The sequence below is a fragment of the Phyllostomus hastatus genome, unplaced genomic scaffold (genome assembly GCF_019186645.2).
Source record: "Phyllostomus hastatus isolate PE091 unplaced genomic scaffold, TTU_PhHast_1.1 phas_contig_58, whole genome shotgun sequence".
In the NCBI taxonomy this organism is placed as follows: domain Eukaryota; kingdom Metazoa; phylum Chordata; class Mammalia; order Chiroptera; family Phyllostomidae; genus Phyllostomus; species Phyllostomus hastatus.
This window is the reverse complement of record NW_025333916.1, coordinates 59,047,448-59,073,454: the sequence shown is the minus strand read 5'-3', so window position 1 is coordinate 59,073,454 and position 26,007 is coordinate 59,047,448. Positions and strand designations below refer to the sequence as shown.

At 43.0% G+C, this 26,007-nt stretch overlaps 1 protein-coding gene across 1 annotated transcript in view; it reads left to right on the top strand.

The window, feature by feature from the left end:
• Positions 1–1,084: 1,084 nt before the first annotated feature.
• Positions 1,085–26,007, top strand: part of MROH2B (maestro heat like repeat family member 2B) — a 51,481-nt gene continuing 26,558 nt past the window's right edge. Inside the window, exons 1-19 of the mRNA XM_045847805.1 lie at positions 1,085–1,112; positions 2,934–2,995; positions 4,628–4,738; positions 5,764–5,923; positions 6,545–6,643; positions 9,609–9,763; positions 12,682–12,822; positions 13,203–13,295; positions 13,387–13,456; positions 13,888–14,001; positions 14,903–14,976; positions 16,743–16,865; positions 17,590–17,703; positions 18,506–18,662; positions 18,809–18,849; positions 20,718–20,859; positions 21,419–21,462; positions 23,559–23,666; positions 24,311–24,427. Coding sequence (XP_045703761.1) covers positions 1,085–1,112; positions 2,934–2,995; positions 4,628–4,738; positions 5,764–5,923; positions 6,545–6,643; positions 9,609–9,763; positions 12,682–12,822; positions 13,203–13,295; positions 13,387–13,456; positions 13,888–14,001; positions 14,903–14,976; positions 16,743–16,865; positions 17,590–17,703; positions 18,506–18,662; positions 18,809–18,849; positions 20,718–20,859; positions 21,419–21,462; positions 23,559–23,666; positions 24,311–24,427 — 1,953 coding nt within the window. The remainder of the gene's footprint in view (positions 1,113–2,933; positions 2,996–4,627; positions 4,739–5,763; positions 5,924–6,544; positions 6,644–9,608; positions 9,764–12,681; positions 12,823–13,202; positions 13,296–13,386; positions 13,457–13,887; positions 14,002–14,902; positions 14,977–16,742; positions 16,866–17,589; positions 17,704–18,505; positions 18,663–18,808; positions 18,850–20,717; positions 20,860–21,418; positions 21,463–23,558; positions 23,667–24,310; positions 24,428–26,007) is intronic.

The following is a 26,007-nucleotide window of genomic DNA, read 5'->3' as shown; positions in this document are numbered from 1 at the left end:
CACAGTGCAAAGTATCGGTCTGTGAAAACAACAGTGAATTCAAAGATTTAGTTGGGAGCGATTTACCTCAGAATGTGAAATAAAGTTCACCAATGAAGGGGAGATAGCCAGAGAAGCAGCAGCCCCTGAGCACGGTGCTGAGCCGCACCCCCCCGCCCCGCCCCCCTGCACCAGGCCCCTTTCCCGTCCAGACCTAAATACTGCCGGGACACGCTTCCCACTCCCTCCAACAGTGTGTCACATTAACATCCCATCTGGACACACCTTGGAAACTGTGGCCCTCTAGATTTAGGATTGGGGGGTATGGAGACCAGATTTAAGTTCAAACGAGTAAAGTTGAAAACGTTATAGCTGAGAAGTCAGGATAAAAAAATCATTTGAAAATCAGAAGAGAGAATGAAGTCAAGAGAAGAAATCCTGAGCCTGCAGTGCGACCCAGTCCGTCCAGCGGGGTGGGGTGGGGAGAGTGGGGAGGGGTGGGGAGAGCCGGGAGGGACGTGGAGAGAGCTTTGCTTGGCTGACGTCAGTTGGACGTTCCATCCAACTGCCCCTGGCGGGGATTCCAGCGCCCTGAGCATGCCCAGTCTGTGTGACCGAGTTTCCCCAAGCAGAACAATCAACAAGATCACCACCATAAAGGCTTTGCCACCACCAAGCCTGTAAAGTGACCACTGAAAATCATTCCCAAATTTGTGCTCCATGGACCCAAGTTTAGAGGGAGGAGCTCGTTTGGTCTGCAAACATGGTTTCAGTTCCAGTCTCTAACTTCTTCCCTCTCAGGTGCTCTGGTCTCCACTGAAGGGACAGCATTTGGTGAGATGCAGCCATTTTGTTGGTCAGCAGGAGCTCAGAAGCGAGAAAATGTCGTAGTGGTAGAATACAGCATCCTCCTCCTCCTCCTCCTCGACAGCAGCCCGTCACTGGAGCTTCCAGGTCATCGTGCCCATCAAGCGAGGGGGGGAACTTTCAGTTAGAGAATCTTATGTGAACCTTGTATGAGAAGCCTGCCAACCTGCTTCTTCGCACTGTTAGCCTACCGTTTCGGATACTCAGGTGCTATCTCTTCACCTGAAATAGCAGAGACATGACTCAGGGCAAGGAGGAGTCTGTAGGTAAGGCTCACACTCTCCCGAGGAGTTGGGTGTTTTTGTGTCTGTGTGGCCACGTGCCTCTGCGGGGCAGGGGGTGGTGTGTGTCATGGCGGGAGGTCCACACCCTTAAAGGTTGTCTGAGAAGCTGTGCTGAAGTAAGTCTGTCTCTCTGCTCTTTCTTAATTCTAAAATGATAAAACCACACTGAGCGTAAATGACCAAGGATAGACTAGGAGCCTGGAGATGATTACGTAGTCATTAAAATGTATAGTCTGCCTGGCTACAACACAAGAAAGACCACTTATTTTTGTTAATGTAAGAAACATCCAAACCTGTACATAAATTTTATGGCTTATTTGAGCTAAATGGATGACATAGGCGGGGGAGCAAGTTCTTAAATGTTCTGGAAAAATCACAGTTTTGCAGTTTCATGTATGCATTTGAAATTAAGGAGGGAATCTAAGAAATATTACATAAACGTGGGAGGAAGCAAGGTGGGGACTAAGGTACAGGACGGTTAACAAGGTTATGTGCTCTCCTGAGGGCGGTAGAGTCTTGTTTCAAAGGGGTGTTAACCTAGATGCACAGGAACCATGAACAGGCTTGCTTAAAGCACAGCTAACCCTTTGACTAAGAAGTGATAGGCTAGCCCTGACTGGCCTAGCTCAGTGGATTGAGTGCGGGCTGTGAACCAAAGTGTCGCAGGTTCGATTCCCAGTCAGGGTACGTGCCTGGGTTGCAGGCCATAACCCCCAGTAACCGCACATTGATGTTTCTCGCTCTGTCTTTATCTCCCTCTCTTCCTTCTCTAGAAATAAATACATAAAATCTTAAAAAAAGAAAAAAGAAGAAGTGATAGGCTTGTGTGGCTGGGTGAAAAAAGTAAAGGGATTAACTAAAAGGCAACACACACACACACACACACACACCCTGAGGTGTGACTAGCCACCGTGACCTGCCCATTTAGGAGTTTATGATCAGATCACCCTGATCTGTGGCTGTGAGGTTACTTCTTTGAAGCCCTTTTTTGTTTTGTTTTGGTCCACACTGTTTAACCTTAAATACTGATTCATTAAGAAGAATTCTTTGTAAATATTGTCTCTAATTTTCAAGTTTGGTTGACTTTCTGCCCTGCCAGAAAAGACTGTGCTAAGGGCTCTGCTGTTGAACCTGGAGGCTTGTGGAGAATCACCGTCTCCAAAAGTATGTCTTCCGCCAACTTGCTGTGGGGCCTAAAACTACTCAATCTCTTTGACTCCATCATTTTTTCCGGTTTCCGGAGAGCTGTCTTCAAGCACAAATATTCCCGGAGCGTGCGCATCAAAAACCTTTAGAATGTTTGTATCAGGGAAGAGCAGGCTTCCACGAGCACGGCGGGGCCACAGGGCGGACCGGCAGGGCCCAGAAGGACAGAGGGTGTGCAAGGGGGAGACGGAAAGTGTGCCGAGGGGGGACCATCTCCCACGCTGCCCTCTCAGGCTCTCGTCGGGTGTCAGCGCCTCCGTTCACGGCACCCGAGGGCTGAGCCTTGCTGGAAAGGGTGCCAGGCAGGGGACGCCCACAGAACTGGAGGGACATGTAGAAATCTGGCATCTTTCCTCTTTTCCTCCACATTTAATTTAGGTTTGGGAAAAAATGCTTAGCATCGGTGAGTTTTGAGTATGTCAAGTGTAAGAAATATGAATGAGACACAGTTCCTGCCAACCGAGAGCCGGCAGTTAAGAAGCAGGGGCCGGGGGTGACAGAGGGAGGGAGAGAGAAAACTTTTCTGTGACTATTGATTATAATGAACAGGAAGGCACTGTAGCATAGATTCAATTCATTTTTTTCCATGTATTTCAGAGACTTTTGGAGATATTAACCTCACTCTTGGCATGCTGAACAAGGAAGATATTATCAGCAAGGTAAGAAAAATAGAGAGAAATCCCCTTCCCATTCACTTTTCCTAGTTAGGTTATTTCAGCATTTCACACCCGTCCTTCTTTGCCTCAACCCCCTCTTTTCTCTCTGGTTTCTCACGTGGCAATCATTTCGTCAGAAAATGCACTTTCAATGAATGTCATCATAGTCTCTAAACAATTACATTTGGCGTTGGAGGAATCAGAGTACCCAGTTCTAGAAGTTAGCGAAGAATGCCCCTTTCCATAATCTTTTCGAGGAGTGTGTGGACAAGGGGATGTCGGACTCACAAGCCTGTGGATTGCAGCCTCCTCCTGAATAATCTTAGCACTCCCCTGAAAATCCCAGAAGATCTCCTGTGGTTGTCTACAATGCTGATTAACAATTAACTGTTCTTTCCTCTGGGACGCGAAGGCTATCTGGCTTCATTAACCTTTTGTAAAAGAGCAACAGCTACCCTTTGATGTGCACTTACTGTTAGCTTTGCAAACAACAGTGCATCAGAGTACATTCCCTCCTCACGGCTTCACGAGGTAGGTATTGTGAGCTCCATTTGACACCTAAGGAAAGAGAGGCACAGAGAACTTACATGCTTCGCCTCGGAACAGCAGGGCTGCATCCCAACACAAGCCTGTCTACCCGCAAAGTAAGGCTCCTGACAGTTACTCAGTGTAGCCGCCCTGAGAGGGACGATGCCTGGTCTTTTCTCGCTTAGTCCAGTGGTTCTCTACCCCGACTGCCGGTGAGGGTCTGTATTCAACGAGAGTTGTTTCACATGTGAAATACAGACACAGTACCTTGAGGCGGCATGCTGGGGCTGATGGAGATTTCAGAACCCCAGTCTCTCATCTTCCAAAGGCCATGGAGCTGTCTGCAAGAGCCTTCTCACACAGCGTCTGGTCAAGCCGTACAATTCTCAGAGTCTGTAGCTCTATCCACACAACAACAATAGCAAATTTCAACTTTCTCCCCACAAAGGCATGAATGGAGCAAGAGCCTATAAAACTCCCTTAGGAACAAGTCCGGTAGCTTAGTGGCCTCTTTGGGAATCACGTTTGTTCCTAAATACCATGGCCACTCCCTGGTAGCAAGAGCAACAGTTAAGTCGATGGGCATTTCCATTCCCTCTGAGTGCCCCACCACAGTGATTTCAAGAGACCTTGATTGTCAGGTAGTCCACCCTTGCCATCAGTTAGACTTTGCCATAGGAATGTAGTCAAGTTAAAATAGTTTTTCCCTGGCTGGCGTAGCTCAGTGGATTGAGCGCGGGCTGCGAACCAAAGCATCGCAGGTTCGATCGCAGTGAGGGCACATGCCTGGGTTGCAGGCCACGGCCCTCAGCAACCGCACATCGATGTTTCTCTCTCTCTCTCTTTCTCCCTCCCTTCCCTCTCTAAAAATAAATAAATAAATAAAATCTTTTAAAAAAATAGTTTTTAGAATGAACTTTGCTCTACCTAAAAGCCCTCAGCTCCTAAAGATGCATATTATGTTCAGGAAGCCCAAATTAAGATATGCAAAAATCTGTTGTGTAGTAGAGATACCTTGCTTAGTTTAACGGTGGTATTCATTTGGGCTTCCTCTCATTCCTTTCGTTTTGCAACTCAAATTTCTGTACATCCCTGGTATGTTCACAGGAAGAGATCTACAGTCATCTGACTTCCATTATTCAGAACACTGACATCTTGGATGACGCCATCGTCCAAAGGCTGATTTATTATGCTTCTAAGGACATGAGAGACAACAATGTAAGTTTGATGGTTGACAATGAATCGGGGGCCCAGCCAGCAACAGGGGTCTGAGAGACCCAACCGTACCATGTAGACATCCACAGGCTTCGTGCACATCGCTGCCAGGGCCATGAATTACTTTTATTTGTTCTTCCTGGTAACTTGGGTACCACAACAGTGCCTGTTATTTACCCTTTGACAGATGAGGAAACTGAGGCAAAGCTAAGAAAGACATTAGAGGTAATATTATCCAATCTACTTTTATATGAGGCAGTTGATGTTTAGAGGGGTTTTTTTTTTCATAGTAATGACCTATGTGTCGACAGAACAAATGACTAGAACTGAGTTTTCCTGGCTCCCATATAAATTTTATCTTTTTACGTGCCTACTTACCTAGGCTCGTAAGCATTGTATCTGAAAAATTATTTGCAGAAATTATTTTGAGTCCTGGGATAATGATATTTTCTCCCAGAAAGGACATTTTACTATTTTACTTGCTTACCTACCAAGGGCATCAAGAATGTATGATGAGAACTTCAGAGCTTGAGATTGTGTAGGCAACTTCTCAGGAGTAAGGCTGACCAGATTTACCTGGTTCACCATTACCAAGAGCAGAAATCCCTGCAAGTATCCCTAATAACAAAGACGTTATTAGATGAAGACAGCACTAACACCCAAAGCTCTAGACTCCTAGCCCCAGTTTTCTCTCCTCATGGCCTTTCTACCACCATAACTCCACCACAGTACTTCATATCACCCAGACATAACACATAAATCCTGTGTTTACAGTGTCTCATCTATCAGCGAAAAAGTGTGTGTTTACCCCAAGTTTACAAGAATCCCATTATGACTTAGTTTTAAAATTACCTCTGATTTCCCAACTACTGAAAGCTACCCTGAAGCTTTTGCCCTGGGTTTATAAACAGCCCGTTCTCCGGCTGTCCCAAAGCCCGGAGACCTCACAAATATTATGCATTCTATTCCTCTCTGCAGACTTACTCTGTTCTTCCTGTCCTCATTGCTGTTTTCCTTTTCTTCCTCAGGTCCCCAGAGAGATCAGAATGCTGGCCGGTGAGGTTCTGGTGTCTCTTGCGTCACACGACTTCAACTCTGTGATGTACGAAGTGCAGAGTAACTTCAGGATCCTGGAGCTACCCAATGAGTTCATTGTGCTCGCCCTGGCGGAGCTGGCGACCAGCTACGGTACGGAGAGAATGCTTTGCATGTCTTCCTGGGAAACAACCTCCTGACTAATTGTTGAAAACCCCAGTGGGAGCATGCAGCAGAAGGGAGAGTTTCTCTACTTTGTGCCGAACTAAAGAATATTGATAGACGGATTTGGGCCACTGTGTATGGGCCAGCATGAACCTGCTGACCGCCACTGGCCCGTGCTGCTCTGACTTTGGCTGGATTCCCCCCACCCACCTCACCTTCCCTTTCATCCAGCTTTGTGTTTGCAGAAGCACATTGTCCACAAGGTATATGCTGCAAACCAATGAAAACGTATACGAAGCAAGGGTTTCTGAAGATGCTAGACCCTCGGGATATAGGAAAGTTCTGATGAAAGGGATGAACATTAATGAAATAATTATCCAAATAAGTAATTGCTACTAAACTTAGGTATAGGCGGCTGTGTAGCTAGTACCTTACATTAAGCCAGTGATTCCTTAATTCTCTAACTAGAGCCTGGCATTATGGAGGGGGTGGGATGGAGAGCATCTTCCTACTGCACCTCTGGACACGCTTGTTGTTAGCCCGAGGAGGAGTCACAGAACTCCCCTGTGTGGGAAGGTAATGCCTTTCTTCTCTGGCCCCTCCCTGCAGCGTCCCAGAGCATCCCCTTCATGATGATGACCCTGCTCACCATGCAAACCATGCTCAGGCTGGCCGAGGAGGAAAGGATGAAGGCCGCTTTCTGTGTCGGTGGGTGCCCCGTGCTTTCTGCTTTGGGGCCAGACTATGAATGGAGCAAATATCTCATTTTTCTTTCAGTCCAGTCTTTCCCTTTCTAATAGCTCCATTTACTGAGTGCCTACCATAGGGAAGGCCCTCTGCAGAGCGTTACCAATCCTCATGACAATTCTGCACAGTGAGTACTTATTAGACCATTTTACAGACAAGAATCATGGAAGTTAAGCAATTTTCCCAAGGTGGTGACAGAGCCAATGAGATGCGGAGGTGGCATTCAAACCTATGTCTGTATAAGCACCTGATCTATACTCTTTCCACTGCCTTGTGTGGTCTCCATTTCTACTGGCCTCCTTCTTTCATTGGGCCACAGTTTCTCTACAATGATTACAAGGGCTTAGCTGCTCTTACCAGCTGGCTAAATTTTAACATCTCTTTATAATGCAATATTATAATCATGATAAGTAAATAATCTAATTAAATATAAGCAATCTTAAAATCAAGGAAAATAGGTAAGCAAATTATGGTCATGCACCCCCTCCACCTTCAAACTGAAATGCATCTGCAGTGATGAAGGGTCTGCAGGACCAGCATGCCCTGGAATGCCCAGGAAGGAGCGTTCACAGCACAGTGAGAGGCTTTCTGGGTGAGTCCAGAGACCCAGACTCTTCTCTCTGATTGGCCATTGAGGCATCAGGCACGTCCACCCTTCACTCAATCTCAGTTTCACCTCTAAAAACATCAAATAGCCCTGGCTGGCATAGCTCAGTGGATTGAGTGCAGGCTGTGAACCAAAGTGTCGCAGGTTTGATTCCCAGTCAGGGTACATGCCTGGGTTGCAGGCCACGGCCCCCAGCAACCGCACATTAATGTTTCTCTCTCTCCTTCTCCCTCCCTTCCCTCTCTAAAAATAAAATAAAAGAAAATCTTTAAAAAAAATCAAATAAATTGAGTGCTAAGATCCCTTCCACCCTTAACATCCCCAATATGATTATTTTTGCATTACTTGAAAGCCCATGCTGTCAGAAATATCTTCTTTACCTACTTTCCATTCCTTTTTTGCCCTTTTCCTATTGTTCTGTCCTCAGGGAAGGTAATATTTACATCTGATATATACGAAGAGTGGACTATGTGTCTGAGCACTTCCTTGGGTGCTACCTTGACCCCTCACAGTAATCCCATTAGGTAGATAACATTTTCCTCCAGTTTGAAGATGAGAAGATTAAGGCTTAGAAAGAGTAAACAGCTTGCCTGAGGCCACACAGCTACTATGTGGCAGGGCCAAGATTTAAACTATAACAGTCTGACTCAAGGACTTGAGCACCTACACTAGATTAGCACACTTTCCAATACTCTTTGCTATCCCTGCTTACAATAACAGCTCACACTGTCTTCTGTAAATAAACTTTGGTACCTCTGGTAACATTTTTACTTGCAAGATAAGCAAGCAAAAAAAAAGTACAAGAAACAAAAATCAGAAATCATTATGGCAATGAATAAGGGAATTATCTGTCTTTGTGTTGTAATGTTATTTAGTGCCATTTGGCCCTAGAGCAACTTCTGCCCAGCTGCCACTAAAGAAAAGGCATAACATTCAATAGCTGTCTATCTACCCACCTATCTATTCATTCAACCAATCAGCAAATAAGTAGACCCTGGATCTGCTGCTTTGAATGCCATCCATACATAAGACATTATCCTGTCTCTCATGCTACTTGTAGGCCAGTGTGACACACACACACACACACACACACACACACACACACACACACACAAAAGATTGTGATAAAGCATAGCAGGAGATTCTCAGGAAGAGTTTGGAGAGAATGGCAGCTCCAAAGCTAAGATACTTGGCACCTTTTCTAGAGTTTTCTTTTCATAGGAAACTGTGATTTTATGCATCATGCATGAAAGGGGCAGAATGAGGGCTGAAGGAAAAAATAATATTATTTATTACATTTGATGCATACACGTATGGGTTAGTGGCCCACATGACATTTTTATTGGCCCAAGGTCTTCCAGGCTGCTGAGCTGTAACAAAGTGAACATGTTCATTTGGCCATCACTCAGGTCAAGCAGTGGGGCATTACTAACCCCCCAGAGGCCTCCCTTCATCTTCCTCCCAGCCCTCCCCCTCTCCACCCTCCCACAATCTTGACTCCTACCACCATAGATCAACTGTGCCTATTTGTCAGATTCCTATGTGTTGCTTTGCGCAGCTGTGGTCTGTTTTCACTTCTGTATACTATTACACGTCTACAGGAAAATTTAGTTTTTCAGTGTAACTTTTGGCAGACATATGGACTGTTTTCTTTGGAGCTATTACAAAAAAAAAAACCATAGCCCTGGCTGGTATAGCTCAGTGGATTGAGCGCAGGCTGCAAACCAAAGTGTCTCAGGTTTGATTCCCAGCCAGGGCACATGCCTGGGTTGCAGGCCATGACCCCTAGCAGTCGCACATTGATGTTTCTCTCTCTCTATCTCCCTCCCTTCCCTCTCTAAAAATAAATAAATAAAATCTTTTTTAAAAACCCCTAATATGAATGTTCTTGTACAAGTTTCTAGTGCCTATATGTATGCGTATCTAATGAGTATTTACCTGGAAGTGGAATCTGGGTCGCAGAGGTCACGTATTCAGCTTTGGTCGATAGTGTCAAGTGGTTTTCCAAAGTATTTGTATTAATTCACAATTCCACCAGCCGTATGTGAAAGTACCAGCTGCACCTTAGCCTTGTCGACACTGGACGTTGTCTTCGATTTTAGCCTTTTTGATGTTATGTAATAGTATCTTATTATAGTTTCAACATACATTTTACCAATGTGACGGAACACTTTTTATATCTTTACCTGGTATAGTCGTGAGATCTTATAGACTATTACACTATATTCGCTAATCATCAGTACTCTCTTTTCAAATTATTTTATGATCCTTTCCACCTTTATATTTTTTGCTCAGTTTGTCGTTGTTTTTAAAATGCAGCCCTTGAGAAGTTCAGCAAGGCCATTTACAAGTACATCAACCACTGGAGAGACTTTCCCTACCCCAGGCTGGACGCCAACCGGCTGTCCGACAAGGTCCTCATGCTGTTCCGGTACATGATGGAGAAGTGGGCCCCCGGCGCGTCGCCTGAGCAGGTGAGTGGGGCCTCCGCCTAGCTCTCCTCCTGTGCTGGCCCAGCCTCCTGCTTTCTTTCTCACAGGATTGTTAACTGCATTTGTGTTTGTTTGTTTGTTTGTTTGTTTGTTTGTTTGGAAAGCTATGGGTTGTGTTTTATGAAGTTTATCAAAACTTCCATCTTTCTTAGTGCTAATCAGTATTTATTCATTCTTCCAACTAATATTTATTGAACCGGCATGACTCGCCTGACACAGTTCTGCATGCTGGGGACACGGCAGAGGTTAAACAACCCAGAATCCCCACTCTCATGCAACTGCCATTCCAATGTGTGGAGAGAATGATAAACAAGTTAAAACAAAAAAATACATGGAATGTTAGCTCCTTCATGTCATATATCATAACTGATATTTGGGCTGAGTCACTGGTTAGGAAAAACAACAGTCCGCAGAACTTTCCTGTGTGTATGGCTATCACAGTGAAATAAAATAATGTGTAAAGAATTTGGTTGCCTGCTTCAAAATACTGCAATGCTTTGTAGAGACTAGGTCACAAAGTACGTATACATAAATCGTATCCTTATCTTGCTTAATTGCTATCATTTTTTCAAAGTAGGCTAAATGAGACTCTACTTAATCTCCTATGGCTACATTTTAAAAGATTTAACACTTAACCACCTTCTCTAATTCAGTTTCTTTTCTATCCTTTAAGCCATTAAGGTATTTATTTTCAACATGCTGCGTTAGTTAAATTATTCACAAACATGCCGTTTTTAAATTATCCTATAGAAGTCTTTTCTTTGGGACACCTGAAAAACAAAACTCAGTACAAATCCGATGGCTGCCTTCCTAGCTTCCCACAAGAGAGTTAAGCCAGTGTTAGGAAGCCATGTAAAGTAATAAAGGAACACAGAGAGTAGTGCTGAACTGTTGTGGTGAGCGCTGGAAAGGCTGTGGCATTGGCGCTGAGCTTCTGACCCCTGGAGTCGTTCACTACAGGGCAGGTGCACTCCCTAAACAGGGAACAGAACCTACTGAAGCAGAGGTCGGGGACAGGGTCGCATGCACACTTGAGTGAGCCTGGCGGGACAATGCAAAGGGGACGGGGGAAGAGAGTACAGAAGCAGAAGGAAATGAAACCAGAAAGGTCTCAGCTACGTAATGAAGAACCTTGAATGCTACTCAGAAGTTTGGACTTTTTCTTTTTTTAAGAAATGAGACACCTTTAAAAGATTTTAAACAAGGGTTTAAGTGCCAGAAAAATCATTATAATATCCATGCTAACGGTGAATTGGGCATAGGGGTGGAGTAAGACAAAAGGTATAGCCTCAGTTAGGAGGCTATAGAAACATTCCAGGTCGTGAATACTAAGGGGATCAAATAAGTCACATGCTGAAAAATAGGATCAACAGGACTTGGCATCCATAATGAGGAAATGGAGTAATCTGGGATGACTCTTAGCTTTCCAACTTGAATAATATTGGGGCCATTAATCAAGATGAGAAAAAAAACAGAAAGAATAACATATCTGGGGCAGTAGGAAAAATGGGTTTAATTATAGACATTTTGACTTGAATGCCTATGGGACATCCAAGCAGAGATATTAATAGGTTTGGGGATATTCAAGATTAGCAAAAACTGGATGCACAGATTTGGGTGTCAGCTTTATATAAGTGACAGCTGCCTAGGTGGTTGTGAACAGAGTTGTTCAAGAAGACTGCAGGTTCAGCGATCAGAGCAAACTCTTCGAATGTCTGCCAACTGTGCTGCACACCCAAAACTAAGGCAAAACAGTGTTGATTTCAAACTTTAATTGAAAAATAAAAGGTAAAAAAAGAGCATGGGGAGTGGAAAAGTGCCAAAAATCAAGTTCGGGGTTGGGGGGGGGAGGAACATTTAAGGAAAAGGAAAGGAGGAAGCACTCACAATGGAGAACTGAGAACGGGCTGCCAAAGGAGGAGAGGACCCAGCAGAATGAGATCTCACGACAGGAGAAAGGAGGCTTTGTCAAAGAAGAAGAGAGATCTAGGATTCACGACATAGTGTTCAAGCAAGAGAAATCTTGAGAAGTATTCCTTTCACAGAAATGTGCTAGAAGAACAATCCCACTGACACACAGTCTTGAGTGAATTAATGGTGGTTGTAATTTGCATTAACTTTGTAGGTAGTTTTCTATATGGCAAAATTTAGCTAGTAGAAAACCATTCGTCATCTGATATCAGGCAGAAAAAGTAGAATGTAGAACTATGTATTAAAGAATGATGTCAACTTTTTAAAAATGGAAGTGCATAGAGAAAAGATTTTTTTTAAAGTGAAAGAAAGAATGTATTAAAAAATTCACCCAGCTGTGATTATCTATGAGAACTGTGGGTACAATATGTTCTTCATCATGATTTGTGGGATTTCTAAACTTTTGTCATCAATACATATTGCATTTATATTTGTTCATTTTGTATGTCAATGGAAGCCAGATTATGGATTGGGGGGATAAATTGGAGGGGGAAGAGGATATAGCAAATGGAAACCACCCCTTCAAAAGACTTTTCTCTGAGAGTAAGAAAAAAACACTGAATGAGGATAATAGTCAGTCAAAGTCATATGGAATCAAATAATTTCTTAATATGAGGAAAATTTTAAAAGTGTTGGTATAGAGAAAGAAAGTACTAGAGAGAGGTTAAAGAAATAAGAGGGACAAATATTGAAATGAGAATCAACATAGATATAAATGTTGATAGAAGTAGAAATAGAAATGTAAATATAACTGCCTTGTGCAATGATCTTAGCCTAAACATTTTTAAAGGTTTTAGAAACATTTCTTGGTTGAAAGCAGTGAGTCAAGTTTGGCCAGGGGATGGGGCTCTCCATCTCCTGGAATTCTGAGAAATGTGTGAAAAGCATAACGAAGCACTAGAAGTGCTCTCTCTCGGCCACCTCTGCAGACCTTGTCCATCGTCAAGGCCCACGGCCCCACAGTGAGCCTGCTGCTCCACTGGGAAGACCTCTGCGAACATGCCCTGGGCCAGGTGCCCTGGCTCCTGAACCAGTACAAAGACAAAGAGACTGACTTCCACGTCACTCAGGTAAGAGCCACGCCCTGAAGGAACTGATTCAGAGAGCCCACTGGTAACCATCTCAGAGCACACACAGTCTCGGGAGGGCCTAGAGAACGTCGATGCCTCTCTGGGCAGCTGAATTTAAAAATACCTCTTTGGAAATATGAGGCAGCGGGAAGCTGGCATAGCTGGATGATGGAAATGCCAGAAAAAAAGATTATTATTCCTTTTCTCAGTCTGCTGAAGCACTGAACAAGGTAGAAGGGTAGGTCACTTAAAATAACAAAACAAAACTGCTAACTCCAGGAATGTTACAGATTTGTTCAGAGAAAACACAATTATTTGCCTTCCACATCCTGTGCCTGCTGCTTCATGGGCAGCAGCCTCCAACTCCCCTTTGATTCTAGAGCCTCAAGCAAATACTGGCTGCAGCCATCCTTTACGACATTGGCCTTCCAAAGGACTTGAAAAGAAGCATCTTCGTCAATCTGCTCCACCAGGTAAGAAGGCCACGCCATCCAATCTGACTGTTTTGTTCGCACCAGGGTTCTGTTTTTAACATCCACCGCCCTCTTTTCCCTCCTCATTCAGGTGTGCAGAGCCCCAGAGCCTCTGGGGCAGGAAAATGAAGTCGAAGCTTCAAGCTGCTTCCTCCTCCTAGGTAGGACCAAATACTCAGAGGGTTCCGAATAGAAATGTCTCCAGGTGACGATGGTGACAAAGATGAAGGGTGTGCAAACTGTCAACATTAGTTACTCTCACACATACACACACACACAATGTTTCCTCATCTCACAGTGTTCCATGCCTGTCCTCATCTTACCTGTTCCCAGATGAGTGCAATATACAGGGTGACTGGTCATCTGGACACAAAACTCTCAGTTGTAAAACCAGAAAAGTGTCAGGCATATTTTCATTATTAACCACTTAATTAATTTTGTGATACTAAAGAAGAAAGAACATAATAAAATCTAACTATGAACCTAAGGGGGACTTTGACAACCCTCATGGAATTCCCCCTTCCCCTTCACAAATATTTTCCTTGAAGAGGAAAATGAGTTCTTATGATGCCAGTGTTTCTTACACCTGCAGCCCATTCCAACCCTGCAGACCTGATGGAATTTTTTGATGAACAAATGAGAAGTAACAATGAAGCCAATCGGAGGGGAATCTTGGCTTTGTTAAGAATGGTTATCCTTGCTGAAGGTGAGCCATGGGGAGGAGGCCAGAGTGGTTGGTTTTGTCTCAAGAAGAAAACTGAAGTTTACTCATGCTCTAATCCCCTCCCACGCCTTTGGGATGTTTACACAACATCATAGTCCAGTGAAACTCTGTCTTCTTGGTTGTCTACAATTTACTGATTTTAAACAGCCATTTTTCAGTTACCTCCCTTCTTTTATTATATTTATGGATGCACTGAGTTGATAAAGACACATAGAATATTTGAGAATTTAATTTAGAATTTGGAAGATCTAGTAAGCTGGTTAAGTGGCCCAATAAACAGGCAGTGTGTGAGAAAAATTCACAATATTGTAGAGGTTAGTACATATAGGAAAGAGCAGAATTTAATGAACTATCATATTTCATTAATTCCCAGAAGCACATATTTTCATAATATTGGAAGATATCTTATGATTGACAGCATTTTTCATTATAATCAGCCACTATAGTTTTTCCTTTATTTGATGCAATATAAAATAAGGGTGCTTCACAACACTGATGATAGCTTGGATTAATAAAGTATGATCATTTATTTTTGCCCTACACCATAATAGCTTTTCAGTTCAGTTGGCACTGGGATTTACTGAAGAATCGAACAAAAAGTATGACGTAGTCCCACAAAATTTAAAGCTGAATGTATTGAATTCGCTTTAGGCTCTAACTTAATTTTACACAAGATGGAACCAAATGTAATAAGGAGCTAAGAATGGAATCAACATCTTTAAAGAGCTGGAGAAGGAGAGGATACCGGGATAAAATGGGGACACAATGTTAAGGGCAAGAGACTTTGCAATTTTGTCCTGTAACTCTAATGGGTTGTCATCAACCCTAGAACATGCCATGCTCCTACTGAGCCATGCCTCTCCATTTCTCCTCCGCCCTCCAGAGCCCAGACTGAGGGACCACATCACTTCAGTTGAAAAAACAGTGAAAATCGTCCTGGGTGACCCCAGTGTGAAAGTAAGAGAATTAACAGGCACTTTTATGTGGTTGGTGGTCATGTTAGGAGTGAACCAAACAGTTTTGATGGTTTAAGGATCTACGTATGAGACTATTTATAAAGAACTTGGATCAATTCTATTTTTAAAAGAACTCCATTTTTCCTGAAAAAAAGTTAACCCAATTAATATCCAATTCTAAAGTACATTCAGTTCAAGGGCTTCTCAGCAGAAAAAAGCATTTTTGCACACAGAATCATCGTGCAATGCTCTTCAAATAGAGCATTTAGAAATAAGTCGTTAATTATAAAAATAATATACTTCCCTCCAAACAATAATAACCCCTGACCTTGTTCTGTGAATAGACATCCTATTTTCCAAGCAGGGAGCAAGTAGAGCAAGACTTACACATAATAAATTGCTCAATATTTCCAGATTATTTGACCAAGTGTTTCATGTTAGGAAAGATACAGAATTTATGCTAATACAAATTTTTAAAAATCAGGATTTGTTGCATTTTTTGTATGAAAACCATATTTCGTTTGGCTCAAAGCCCTACCCAGAAGCCAATCTAGAAGAAAAAATTTCCCTAAGAAGCTTTGATTGACTGTGACTGTGTTTAAAATAAAAAAGTTGTGCAATAAATAACAATGGAGTAATTATACAGAAAAATCTAGCCCAGTAATTGGCCAAGCCAATTAAAGAACTATTGGATTTTAGGGCAGAATAAAAGAGCACAGAAACTTTAAGGAAGGGCAGCTCCTTGGGCAGAAGCAGAGAGAAGGTGTGTCTCCTTTTCCTTCCTCCTGTGAGACTGCTGGGTGACCTTTGTGCTAATTGCCACCACTTAGCTCTGCCTCCCCGTTCCAAAGCGTCCTTTCCTTCCCAGCCGCCATTGAAAGACCCGTTCACTAAGGGATTAGATCTGAGCTTTTTATCCTCCAGGGAAGCAAACCACTAAACTAACTGAAGCCAAATTTTTAAAAAATTTGTAACACAAATTCCTAACCCTTTATTCCAGTCCTTAGGGCCACACATATTTCAGAATTCGTAGTTTTTCAGATTTCAGAAAAACATTACCACGACAATAGCCCACAGTCAGAACCATTGATATTTCTGCAAGAAAATGTATGGCTATCCACACTACATAAAATAAGGCCACAAATAGCTTTAAAAGATCTCAGTTTGGGTTTTTACCACTAATGAATTGGCACCAAATTTAAAAACTAAAATCCCAGTTTTCAGAGGTGTTGGATTTTGAATTTGTGAATAAGGGATTGCGGAACTTTACTTCAATGTATTGTCTTCCATTGAGGATTTGTTTTTAAGATTTTATTTATTTATTTTTAGAGAGGGAAGGGAGGGAGATAGAGAGACAGAGAGAAACATCAATGTGAGGTTGCTGGGGGTTATGGCTTGCAACCCAGGCATGTGCCCTGGCTGGGAATCAAACCTGGGACACTACATTGAGGATTTTTAAAGTGAGGCAGCATTTTAGCCCAAAGTCACCAACATCGCATATTTATAAGAACAGAGGACATGTCTTGGGAGCTAGAGAGAAAGCTTTTGGTTAAAGAGAGCTTTTCTGGTGACCTTTTAATCATAACCTACAAATTATTTACTGATCTACTATAGTAACATCATAAAATGTATACCCTATTTTAAAAAGATCCCCACTGAATGATCCATTCAGGATGAAATGATATTCTATCATTTGAAAGAATAGAAGCTAAATTTCCACTCTGCCCTACGTAGTAAAACGTTGCAAATGCATTTCTCTTACTCTAGGTGAGAAATTCCACCCTCCTCCTCATCCAAACCATGTGTGAAAAATGCTACATCGAAGCCAGGGAAGGATGGCCGCTGATCCATTACGTCTTCTCCCAGTTTGCGATGTCCAACAAGAGTCTGGTACGAAGAGGGAGCAGTTTCGAGGGCTGCTCCGTAGCAAGCTCAAGCTCGGGCGACTCGACTGCGCTTTGAGAGGAAGGGCTGGGGTTCGACGCAACGACTGAGTTAGAAGTAGTATTTCACTCTCGTTACTTTTATCATGTTTTTCAGCCTCTAGCGTTATCAGTTCCCTTTCACTGACATCACTTCTGACCTGGACAAAACACAAGGCAGTTAAATCACAGTTTTCCCTGAGGAGGAGGCAGCCTGGCCCCCAAGGCTGGCGGGTGGTGGGGGGAGAGGCGGAGAAAATGAACTGTTAGAGAGCATGAGAGACAACGGTACTTGCTGCACCGGGGTTGGCTGTGTTCGTAAGATCTCAGTGATTTTAGCAAGTTTGTCACAGCTGAAACTGCAGTCCACTCCACGAGGAAGCATGGCCTTTGACATTTCTGGTCCCAGAGAAAATGGCAAAGGCCTGCGAGGCCGAGGGAATGGCCATGGTTCAAGGAGCCTCGCCATTTGCTTTTCAGCTTCAGCCAGGGGTGTTTCTCCTAACCCGTCCCTCCAAGAAGCATTGCAAAACAGGGACTGGATGCTGAAGACCAAGGTGTCTGGGCCCCCGGAGCCTGTGCCGCTGAATGACTGCATTCTGCACCCACGGTCTGAGAGCGCACCCCCGTGCAGTCAGGGGGGACCCACAGGAGAAAGCATTAACACGTCGCTTCTTTCATGTTTCTTAAAGGAGAAACCAAGGAAACCTCTCTCCCAAGAGGACGAAAAGGGAGAGCAATCTGTCCGGGAAACAAGCCTCGAGGTCCTAAAAACGCTAGACCCGCTGGTCATTGGGATGCCTCAGGTGAGGGGCCTTGGTCACCCCTTACAGTTACTGTGATCACCTTCCCAGAGCTCCGCCCATTTGGGAGCAAAGACACAAGTGCGTGTCATCGGCTCTTTGATGCTCTGACTACAGGAAGGTGATTGTGATGCCCAGGGCCCAGCACGTAGTAGGTCCTCAAAGACGGGTATGGACTTACTCGATTAATTAATCTCTTGTAACTGGGATAGCAAATGACAGTTTCTAAGCACCCTAGTACATCTCTCCTCTTCTTCCCCTAACATTCCTGGCCGTGCTGTTAAGTGGCGAGTGGTGGTTCTAATGCAGTGAATGCTAGACATCCCCAGTCATCTGGGGATGTGTTAAAAGCTCATATCCTCAGGTCTCACTTGAAGCCTAATATAATCTGAACCTCAGGAGAGGGGCCTTGGAATCTGTATTTTGCTTAAGCTAAACAACTAGAGAAGGGGTTTAGTGGTCAGAAGTACGTGGTAAAGCCAGGAGACGATGCATGGCCAACATAAGTGGACCAGAGGCTTTATCCAGCTGGGGCACGTGAGTGGACCCAGGGAGGCAGTGCCCGAAGCACCATTCTAGCGACCACCCATGGAGAATCACTGATCAGCCCTCACTACCACCAGCAGCTGGAAGTGAATGTGCCGTGCAGAGATTCTGTTTAATGATTCCGTTTTGATTTGGCCTGAAGAGCAAAATAATAAGTGGGAAAATGGTTTTAAATCAGAAGCAAACACACAGCGAGGACCCAGGAGAAATAATGGAAAAGGATAAGCAATCCTTGCATCTTGGCCTATGTCTTCCGCAGGTGCTCTGGCCCAGAATCCTGACTTTCGTGGTACCTGCGGAATACACGGGCACACTGGACCACCTCTTCAACATCATCAGGATTCTGATCATGGCAGAGGAGAGAAAGAAGAGGAATGCCGTGGAGTCAACAGCCCTTGTCATCTCTACGGGAGCTGGTTTGTACATTCCCAAACGATGCAAAACGTTTCTCTTGTCTGAGGCTCATGTCCAGAAAGTCTGCAGAGCTTTGGCCGTACCCCCAGCCCCGACCTGAAACTTTCTAGCCCCCGCAGCAATAACAAACGTTGCTTTCTCTTTCTAGTGAAACTTCCCACACCGCAGCAGCTCCTGGCCAGGCTCCTGGTGAGTGAGTTACAGATAAAAGTGTGGGATAAATGGAAGCTAATATTGGTAACTCAGTTCTGAGCAAATGCTAATAAAAATTACTAATACTCCAAACCAAAAGAAACACTAAAGGCATAATAAATGTTCTCCTATACCAATGATACTCATGGAAATTTATAATTGCCAAGAGTATCTTCTCACTCTGAAGTGCTTGTTAAACTTCATGATTTTAAAATAAGCATAGGCCGAATTTGATCCATAAGTACTGTTCAAAATGCATCTGTTGTTCAGATTGCATTTTCTTTTTTGCCCCACGTGTATTATTTACTCAAGCACTATTTCCACATGCCCTTCTTTAATTAATAAATATATCTATGTTGGCACCTTTTATTTATTTCTGCTCTAGAATAAGTGAAAATGGGCTGTAGTAATTTATTAAAAGATTAGCTAATGGCCCTGGCTGGCATAGCTCAGTGGATTGAGCGCGGGCTGAGAATCAAAGTGTCATAGGTTCGATTCCCAGTCAGGGCACATGCCTGGGTTGCAGGCCACGACCCCCAGCAACCGCACATTGATGTTTCTCTCTCTCTCTCTTTCTCCCTCCCTTCCCTCTCTAAAAATAAATAAATAAAAATCTTAAAAAAAATAAAGATGGAACTACTTTAAAAAAATGATTAGCTAATGTAAGAATCAAGGGAATCCAGGACAATGATAAAAGGGAAAATGTAGGTGGCCTTTTTTTTTAAACTTTTTTTATTGTTGTTCAAGTACAGTTTTCTGCCCTTTCCCCCACCCCTCCCCACCACCCCAGCCTTCCCCACCTCCCTCCCCTGTTTCCACCCTCCCTTGTTGTTGTCCATGTGTCCTTTATAATTGTTCCTGCAAACCTTTCAGCCTTTTCCCCTATAATCCCCTCCCCTCTGCCCTCTGGTCACTGTCGGCCTGTTCTCAGTTTCAGCGTCTTTGGTTATATTTTGCTTGCATGTTTGTTTTGTTGATTAGGTTCCTGTTAAAGGTGAGATCATATGGTATTTGTCCCTCATCACCTGGCTTATTTCACTCAGCATAATGCTTTCTAGCTCCATCCATGCTGTTGCAAAGAGTAGGAGCTCCTTCTTTCTTTCTGCTGCATAGAATTCCATTGTGTAAATGTACCATAGTTTTTTGATCCATTCATTTACTGATGGGCACCTAGGTTGCCAATGATACCTCAGACAAGGGTTTGATCTCCAAAATATATAAAGAACTCTCACATGACTCTACTCTAAGAAGACAAGAAACCCAATTAAAAAATAGGCAAAGGACTTGAACAGACACTTCTGCAAGGAGGACATACAGAGGGCCCAGAGACATATGAAAAGATGCTCAGCATCACTAGCCATCAGAGAGATGCAAATTAAAACCATGATGAGATACCACTTCAGACCCATGAGGATGACCATCATAAACATAGCAACAAACAGCAAGTGCTGGAGAGGATGTGGAGAAAAGGGAACCCTAGTGCACTGTTGGTGGGATTGCAGACTGGTGCAGCCACTTTGGAAAACAGTACGAACTTTCCTCAGAAAACTTAAGATGGATCTGCCTTTTGACCTGGAAATTCCACTGCTAGGATTACATCCTAAGAACCCTGAAACACCAATCCAAAAGAACCTATGCACCCCAATGTTCATAGCAGCACCATTTACAATAGCCAAGTGCTGGCAGCCTTTTTTAAAAAAGTTTTCCCTTGTAATATTTATCTTTTAAGTTAAATATATATATAAATATATAAATATATATAAATATATATATTTATAACTATATATAACTGTTCTATGTAACAATAAAGGTAGGTAACCTTTTAAACACCCTGAGTTGACCAGCATTTTCTCTCTGTCCTTCAGGTCATATCCATGCTTGCCAGTTTAGGGCAGTTACGTGGTGCTGGTGCAATAGGACTGTTGAAGATTCTGCCTGACTTAATCCACCCCAAATTGGTCAACCTGTGGAAAACCTGCTTACCCGAGCTCCTGAAGCCTCTGGAAGGTACGCGGGACTGTGCTCAGTCTTTACCCAAGGAAGCAAGAACACAAAGAAACGCAGCATCACTTCTCTGAATGAAGCCACTGTGTTCATTTTAAGCAATCGAAACAATGAACTCGATAAGCGAGGGGGACCACTGTATTTTTCTTGACTGCTCACGTTCTGTTTCTCTGTCAGACTACTCATACTGCAGCAGGACCTGGTGGCTAACATCCTTAGCAGAAACTTTAACTTTTGCCCTGGTCTTTTACTTGTGCTCAGAGAAACTCTGTGTTGGTTTGTTCTAAAAAGTTATCATTCATGTTAGAATATGGAAATAATGGTCATTTCAGTCGTTACTGTTGACAGTAGCAAAAAGTCTAGATTTTTACATGGATGGAAGACCCTCTTCCCACCTGACTAGCACTTGAAAGTGGGCAACATGGTATACATTTCATCTGACATAACCATCCCATGTGGAAACAAAGCTTGCAATGGAACTCTGGCATCCTCTGGGGACCTTGGAAGGGAGCAACTGAATCTGGATTTGGTGGACAGTTATGGCATTAATTTCTTTTTCCAGGAAAGAACACTAGTATCGTGCTATGGGAAACCATGCTGCTTCAGGTAAGGGTAACACCTGGGTTCATTGTTGATGATGAGGCGATAAAATCAGCTAAAGTTACCCATCTGGATTCCAAATGGCAGTCAGTGATATTTCCTTTCTTAGGAAAAGGGCTAAAATGCTAAGGTGATCACTTAAGAATTATGCTCATTAAATCACCATAATTTGAGCAACAATCTTTAGTCTCCAATTTGATTAAGAGTTTAAGACAGTTTGGAATATTTCACTTACCAATATTTTTCTCTGTGTCTTAAATCTTCTCCAGTTTTCAGGGTTTTTGTTTTTCTGTCCTTACAACTGCATTCTTTTGCCATTCATCTAAAGAAGCACAGACTAAAACAATTTTCACTTCCATGCTTCTCAATACAACTCCGTTTCCTCCTCTATGTCGGCTTCTCACTGTCTTTTCCCGATTTCTAAAAACCAAGGGACCGTGTTGGAGAGTCTTCAGAAAAAGAATCTCCTCCTCTCACAAAAACTTTTTGGACTTTTGCAACTAACCAGAGCCCCCAGTGATGCAAATTCCCAAAATGGTCAGTTGCAGACAAGAGTTATACACTGGATTTACAAGGAGGATTCTGATTTCAGGAGCCTACAAGGGGTCAAGGAGCCCATGAGCAGGGAGCTCTTGATCTAGCAGAGGAATTACACGTGCTTCTTTTATTTTTTTTCTTTTTTGAGGGATTTATTTTTTAAATTGCAGTTTCCTTTCAGTATTATTTTGTGCTGGGGTCAGGTGTATAGCATAGTTAGACAGTCTCATACTTTACAAAGTGTTCCCTCTGATATTTTCAGAACCCAACTGGCACCATACACAGCTATTACGATACTATTGATTCTCTTCCCTGTGCTGTAGTTTACATCCCTCTGGCTATTTTATAACTGACACACAGCTTCTTGTAAAACGTCAACTTTCAGTGGCCTCCCCACGGCACCTCCACTTCCCATTACCAGCCCTTCCAGAATCAGACTCTCAGGGCAGAAGGTGGGTGGGTGTGAGAATCGGCAAATTGTAAAGGCTCCCACAGTGATCTTTACCCACTGCCCAGTGTGAGATGTAAAAGCTACCGTCTACTCTGCTGGTTGTTAATCCTAGGATCTGCCTCTTCCCCACATTCATGTTTCTTTTATCCTCTACCCACCGCCCCTGACCATCGAGATTCCTACCTTGTGTTCCCCTGCTGCCATTTTACACTAATTGTTCTTACTAGGAAAAAGTTTCTTTCCCTAGAGAGAAGCCTTGAGGACAGAGTTTCCCTGCCCCCTTCCAATCTTGTGTATGCTTCTAGCCTTCTTTCAAAACTCTTCGTAGCTTCTTCCCCATCAACTTCCAAGGTTGTTGAATTTTTTTTTCTTCAAAGGACCCACTCACTGAATGAGTTCTTATTAAGAAAATGCAAATGGGTTTCTTCCTTGGCTTTGAGATTAAGTGTCCTTTCGTAGGCTTAGAGGAAATACAGGTAAAATAATAGCTTTTAGAAATTGCACTGGATTTTGTCCTCCAAAAAGACACAAACCCCTTTTTATGTAATTGTTCAATGAGGAAGGACATGGGTTCATGTGACTGATTGTGGCCTTAGCTCAGAACAGTTGGCGAAACTGGGAATGTGTAGTCCTTACAGCTGAACTTAGCAAAAAGTGCCTGTGTATCTAATTGGTTTTTAAAGACATCGATTTCTTTGTTACAAAAATGTCCCTCTTTTTTAAGTATATAATAAAGCAAACTAACACTGACTAATGGGGTTTTTCCAAATCTATTCACAACTTGGAAAACCTTAACTTCAATTTAAGCTTCAGGATAGATTACCTTTTTTAAAGTTTTTAAGCAATCTTTCTTTAAGAAGAAGAAAAAAGACACTGACCTGGAATTACTTCTACATTCTGTGTAACTAATTCCTAATGGGGATTCAGAACATGACAGAATATGGCTTTTAAAATAAATGAAGAGGAAAAGTTCTAAAGTAGTTTTTTAATGAGAAATGGAATAATCTTATTTACTGTATGTTTCTACTTTCGAAAAATAAGATAACGAGAAAAGACCAGGAAAGCAGCACACTAAACAGGCACGTGTGTGTCTGCCTTCCACTTCCTCCCGCAGTTGCTCAAAGAATCGCTATGGAAGATCGATGACGTGGCCTGGACCATTCAGCTGAGCCAGGACTTCAACCAGCAAATGGGCAGTTACAGCAACACCTCTGTGGAGAAGGTTGGTGTTCAGTGGAGGGGCCTGAGCTGTACCTCATACTGCGAAATGGCCGCTCAAGTTCCAATTTGTCTACGCTGCCATCAAAACAAGGGAGGAATTGTTAGAAAAATGCTGCCTTCTCTTATCTTACCCTTGTCCAAAAGTTACTCATGGGGCCGCAGCTGTCTGAGGGTACAACCGAGACGTATTGTGTTTTCAGGATAGATCCGTGCTCATGAAAATTCAGGGGTTCTGTTCTAGAGAAGGAAGAAGAACGAATACTGGAAGGCAAATAGCAGCCCCGCCATAGCACTTAGCACATAGCTTGTGTCCAGAAAAAATTACGAGAGTTTAACAAAAGCTTTGAGCTAAAAGAATGCTCAAAGGCCAGTTCTTTCATTCCTCTTTCTCCAACGAGCCTTTACCTAACCCTCCTCACTGTAGCCATCCATTTCGAGGGGGGTTTGAATCCACTTTCTGCTGCTTGCTCCTTTTGTAGCTTTAGGTAAGTTGCTTAACCTCAGTATACTCGCCAATGAAATAGAGGTTATTCCCACCTCCCAGGGATGAGGTGTTAGGAGGATTCAATGAGATAAAGTATATAAAGTCATCAGAGTCTTGCTTTCCAATTTTTAACATTCTGTTGCTTGTCCCTTGTTTTCCAGAAATTCCTTTGGAAAGCCTTAGGGACCACCTTAGCATCCTGCCAGGATACAAACTTTGTAGGCTCACAGATTAAGGAATTTCTGACTGCTCCCAACCAGCTGGGAGATCAACGACAGGTAGGACCCCTTTCTCTCAATTTCCTCCTCTGACAGTGGTAATTAAGTCCACCCAGAAAAACCTCTGTCCGTCTCATGATAATGTCTTACATGTCTAGAATTATCCATGGATACCTTCAGAATAGCCCAGCAAAATTTTTCAGAAAAATGACACATCCCTGTCCAAATATCAATGCCTTATTATTTAACCAGGTTTGTAAAAATATTGAAAAATGAGTTGTATCATTCTTACTTCACAAGAGTATCTTTAGTATATTTTGACATTGGCTTTATAACTTGAATATGATCACAAACATCAAAAGCACTGAGTTTACAAGTTTAATGTAAACTTACATACCAACAGTCCTCAACCTAGAGAGAGTGTGAGTATAACCTGGAAAGCGTTTGCAAAACACTTTTACCTGCCCTTACCCTAGCCTGGGCTGGAGAGCACATCTGAGTGTGGAGGAAGGGGAGGATGTGTATTTTAAACAAACAAACAAAAGAAACCCCCCACCAACTCCCTGGTTAATGAGGATCACCTAGTATAAAACAGTACTGGGTTGTGTTATCTACTCTCCTCAGGAGTTCCAAAGTGTTTAGTGCTCCTTCCCCCACATTAAATGTCCAGATTCCACCAGACCTACTCAACTTTTGAAATTGCTTTTTTTTTTTTGCTATTATTTCTTTTGTCCTAGTCAGATATTTAGTTGTCCATTAGTGCCCTCGGTATTATTGCTAACACCATCTTCCCTACACTGATTGCTGTTTCAGCTCTGCTGTAAGCTAGGAAATAAAGCAAGTTTATTGAAGATATAAGCATGCAGTAAGGCTCTCATTCAGAGTCTGAGGGGTTTACAAACTTTAAAAGGCAAACTTTATGACACCCATTTGAGCTTCTTTAATTCCTTTGCTGCTTAACTTCACTTCAAGTCTCAGAGCATCCCACACACTTGCGTCACTTAGTAAGTGATCTCTGAACGGGGAATGTGTCAGCGCACGACGTTCGTAATCCTGTGGCCTGTTGACTTTCCGGCTCCTAAGCGCGACTCACACTCACGTAATGCCAGACTTCACATTACAGAGTGTCAGATTTGGATTCAAATCTTGGCTCCAGTATACTGGCTGTCCTCCTCAGGTTCCCCAAAGTAAAATAAGGGAAAATAAAATGCTTCTGGTGAGCAGTTTCAGAGGAAGAGAAGGTCTGTGGCAGACTCTGGCCAGCAGAGTCCACCTGCTGTGGCTGAAGACGAGACTAAATGCACAGGCGACAGCAATCCCATGGAGAAAAGGGGGATGGCCTCTCTCTCAAGCGGAGAGTGCCTCTGAGTGCCTCTACCACTCTCTCAAGAGCAGAGCATGCCGACCCTTGCCTAGACAAGCGTTTATTGTTTTTCTTGGGTCTTACCTCAAAGAAGGATTTATTATCTATTACATAGAATATTATTGTCCACATTTTAGGTACAATCAAGGAAATGAAAATAACACACACAGAAGGGAAAGGTGGTAAGTTGATTAGCTCCGTCTTTGGGAAAGTTCACACAGGCTTTGGAAACTACCTTGAAGACAGACGATATACATTTACTATTGTAGACCAGGGT